General features: G+C 39.2%; 1 protein-coding gene across 1 annotated transcript in view; it reads right to left on the bottom strand.

Moving 5' to 3' along the window:
• Positions 1–3448: 3448 nt before the first annotated feature.
• The window catches only part of rin2a (Ras and Rab interactor 2a), a 34701-nt gene continuing 33485 nt past the window's right edge, over positions 3449–4664 (bottom strand). The window contains exons 10-11 of the mRNA XM_016495330.1: positions 3743–4051; positions 3449–3636 (exon numbers count right to left, since the gene is read on the bottom strand). Of these exons, the coding sequence (XP_016350816.1) occupies positions 3449–3636; positions 3743–4051 (497 nt within the window). The remainder of the gene's footprint in view (positions 3637–3742; positions 4052–4664) is intronic.

Here is a 4664-nt window from a genome sequence, read left to right as displayed (position 1 = left end):
AACACTCAAGTAAACGTACTTAGTTACTGTCCGCCTCTGCTCCCTTGGTGACGTTGCAAAGGGATCTCATTATAATATTACCGCCCCTTAATCTGTAAATTTCCACCCACGGCGCCGTCATTGTGTTTTCGCATTTCGCAAGCGACAACGGTGTACCAGCTCTAATGCAATGGCGAATGTTTGAGCAAAACATACTAACTGTTCTGCCGTTGTCTGCACAGAACACTATAGATCTAAAATAAACATGCGATTTATTTCCCAGCAGTTTACCTAGTAAACTTGTGTGTGAATGAGAACTTAGTTTAGTACTCACATGCTGTGTGTGGTGGCCGCTTTCTGTCCGTGTACTTTGGATGTGTGCTCTCAGAAAAAAAAGTATATTAGATGTTTAAACTCATATGGTTTAAACCGCATGATTTTAGCGCGATAAACATGATAATCAGTACCATAACAGATGTTTTTAGCAGGTACCAGCTGTAATGGCGCAGCTCTATTCTGAAAAGGTAGGTGGAGCAGCAGCTCAGTTGCATTTAAAGAGACAGCCCCCCAAAAAACAGCTGTTTCTGCTTCCACTCAAAACGGGCATTTTCAAAATGATATAATAAATGATCTGTGGAGTATTTTGAGCTGAAACTGAAACTGAACAAACACATTCTGGGGACACCAGAGACTTATATTACATATTGTAAAAAGGGGCATACTGTCTCCTTTAAGGACATTCGAATGTAGGCAAGGCAAGTTTATTTATATAGCACATTTCATACACAATGGTAATTCAAAGTGCTTTACATAAAAGAAAAGAAAAAAATAATCACAACAATAAAACAAGGAATTTAACAACTTTGAAATGATAAAAAAAAAATGTAAGGACCTGAGGACTGGTGTGATATGCTCAGATTTTCTGGTTCTGGTCAGAATCCTGGCAGCAGCGTTCTGGATTATGTAGTCTAAATAAGCAGGATTCAGTTCTCTTTTAAGATCTTCATTAGCATTATGATGTTTTTTTTCTATCAGGTCAATCAAAAAATAATACATGCAGTATCTAAATGTGTTACAAAATTTGACGTTCTACTTTGTGTGTGTGTGTGTTGTCTGCAAAGCTGCTTTGAAATAATGCCCATTATGAAACATAGGCTACTCGTTCTATCTCCCTCACACACACACACACACACACACACACACAGTAATAATCCTCACTTATGGAAGACGGTGAGAAAACGGTCAGAGGTGCCTTCTAATGATTTTGTTTTCCGTGGAATCAGTAATGTGGAAAGTACAAGCCCACATGGAGATGAAGAGGAATGTATTTATCTATTCCAAGAAAGAAACTGGCAGGGTACCCAACCTCCCGCTAATGCAGAAAAGGATAAGACTTGTGGAAGCTTGTAATAAAAGATGACAGAGATGATAAATGTTCAACATCATTTTATTGTGTGCAAAAGAGTACATTTTAAAAGGCAAATACACAGAACTTACTAAAGAATGAGGATGAGCTTTTCTCCAAATGAATACACAATATTTTTGAATCAAGACTTTTCAAATCTGTGAAAAATTCCTGCACAGATTGCATATAAATATGTATACATTTAACAGACTTAAAATATCTTGTTAAAATACATTTCACGACTTGAAACGTAGTTTGTGTTTCAGATGTGACTAGTGTTTCTATATCATTGTTACATGGGATTAGAGCATTTCAGCACCCTGGTCTCTTAAAAACAATGCCCCGAGTTTACATCAAAACATGCAAACATAAAGTACATTAGTAGAACATGAAATACTTGGTACGTTATTGCAGTTAAGAGGTTATGAGTATAGTTATGAATGTTAAAGAACTATTCTCCTCTATGCGACTCATCCATCTCTGTATTCCCTGATAGCACTTTACAGTGACACAAAAACCATTTATGTTCGTTGATATTTTCTACCAATGACTCTAAACCTGCTTAAAACATCCATTTCCTTTTTTTCTTATTCTTTCTTTCTTTACACTGATCTTTCCACTTGTCCTACTTGCCAAAAACCCTTTGTCTGCAAGTCAAATCCAAAATTAGTACAACAGAGATCCAGATTACCACAAGCCCTAAATGTTTAGCTTGTCGGTAGTAGTACAGTATTTTAGAACAAACCTCATCATTTCTGCCATCTCCATTACTACCAATGACTTTAACAAAACGTAATGATCATAATTCATACAAAAGCAATATGATAAAACATCACTGGCAACAATGCCTGGTTCTTATCATCACAGAGATACATGCAATATCATAACAATAAATCATACATATTAAAAAATGCAGTTTACCAGCAACTGCAAATAAAAAAACAAAAGGTTTACATCAGAAAACAATTGTCCACAATGTCCTTAGGGACTGAGATGTCCATGTTACTGAATGAATGCTGAAGGAAGGAACTTTCTAAAATTCTTCACCTCAATGCAGTCATAAGAGAAATGCCACAGTCTCTCAGCATAGCGAAGAACAGGAGACAGAAGAGGTATGTAGAGTTTTGGGAAGAGGAAGGCACAATTTTGGAGTGTATTCAATGTGGAATGAGCAAAGCTTAGACAAACACCATTAACACTAAAATGCTCTGTTTCTCTGCTAACCTGAATGTGTTTGAACATTCATGAAGAAATAACAGGCATACTGTAAAATTTGCAGTTTGGGCACAGCTACTCTCTCGTGATGGTCGCATGCCACTTCCCAAAATGTTTTGAAAATAGTGAAGACGGAGCATAAAAAACTGCATCTGTCAGACCCATTCTTCCTTCCCTATTTCCCTCTAAGCATCTTCCGCTTCGCTCCAACTTTTTTCAAAACAACGCAGACATAAGCAGTGTTCCTAGGGAAGGAGTTGAATAAATGTGGCTGAGAAGGAGTTTCGAGAGGACCTGATGGAAACCATGTTTGCTCTGTCAGTTGGGTGAAGTGTTGTCATTGAGCTGGTCTGAAGGGACAGTGAGGTTTTGGATCTGGCGGTACACAAAAAAGAAGAGTTGTGGCTGTGGGCGGCTGTGCAGTTCGGCCTTGATCCTCTGCGGGTGAGTGTCCGGGGCCAGCTGCTGTTTGGTTACATCCGTCAAGAGGAAAAGGGCGTAGTTCTCCGGGTCCGAAATTTTAAACTTGTCAACGCATATCTGACACACTTCCTCCGTTGTGGCGTAAGGTTGCACCTGAAGGGTTTTGGCTGTGCAGCCACTGCTTGCATCTTGCAGCGCAACCCGCAAGTAGTTCTGAATATAGACAAGAAGAAATCTAGGTGTAAATCCCAATATATATCAAGCTTGTTTAACACTAGAACCACCACGGGGTAAATTTTACCCGTGGCTATTTTTCAAATGTACATAACAGATTTAAAATAAAACATTCTAGTCTCCCAGTCGTTGACTTTTACTAAAATTATGTAATTTACAATCCAATGTTGTTAATAATAATAACTTCAGCAGTTATTGCAGTTGCGCAGTATTTGTGACGAATATGTGGAAACCGGGGTCTAATGTACCTTCTCCATGAAGCAGTGATGGGTCCAGTAACTCCATCATGTACTCTATTTCAGCATCCAGTTGTGGCATGTCACACTGGGCCATCACATATGTAAGCATGGGCAGGAAGTCATCTGCACCATACATCCTCCCTGCCATTGTTAGAACAAAGATTGAAATCATGAATTGAAATCAAATGATGCTAAAGTATTATGGTCACACTCACGCATTTCACACAAATGCATCACGCTCATGTACCTGAGTTGCTCTCCATTATGGTGTAGATAAGCTTGCACACACTGAGAAGCAGAGACACTTTCTTCTCTGGTGAGTACATCTTGCACATGTTGTGGAACTTGTGGCGAATCTTCTCTATGGCCACTGGGTCAGGAGGCAGAGCTCCATCCACACCCATCTCCTGGGGCTGCTTGGCTTTGGCCAAAACCAGATTCTCTTTCAGCTGCTGCCAAGTCCCACTGCTCACCTGGAAGTCCCGCAAGGCGGCCTCTATCACAGGCTTCAGAGGCTTCAGCACACACTTGTGCATGGCTTTCTCCATCACCTGATCTATGGAGGAAAAATGACGTTATATAATAATTGTATAGAAATAATTAGAATAATTGCATATAAATAGGTAACAGGATAAAGCTAAATGCAGTTAATGGAGTTTTTTTTTTTTTATATTGTAAATATTAGTGCTGTGTTCAAAATATCGATACGACGATGTATCGTCACAGAGATCTGACGATACGAGTATCGATACAGCTGGCCCTGTATCGATATTGTGGCACGTGTGAAGCAGTGGACCACGCTTAATTTTACAACGTTTAAAATTGAGTAGAAAAGTGCGAGGTTTCTAAAAAAGAATGAATAGAGCATCTGTTAATAATCTGGCCGCAGAGGAACACAACTGGGTTGCCTCATTTATTCGAACAAGTACATTATTAGTTATGGGCTTAAAAACAAGATGCAAACAATCAGAATATTGTAGCCTACCTGGTGGGGAGTGCACAATGTAAACATGAAACATATGCAATTACCTATATTGTACTGTGGTACACAGGGCTCTACAGTGCGACCATTTCTAAAAATGAAAACTACTGCGCGCGACTATAAACATTTTTTTAGGAGCACCAGTGCGACTGACCCGATCATCATCATACTTGTGATTGCGCTCAGG

The sequence above is a fragment of the Sinocyclocheilus anshuiensis genome, unplaced genomic scaffold (genome assembly GCF_001515605.1).
Source record: "Sinocyclocheilus anshuiensis isolate Anshui unplaced genomic scaffold, SAMN03320099.WGS_v1.1 scaffold193, whole genome shotgun sequence".
NCBI lineage: Eukaryota > Metazoa > Chordata > Actinopteri > Cypriniformes > Cyprinidae > Sinocyclocheilus > Sinocyclocheilus anshuiensis.
Note: the sequence above shows the minus strand (reverse complement) of the source record. Positions and strands in the feature narration are given on the sequence as shown.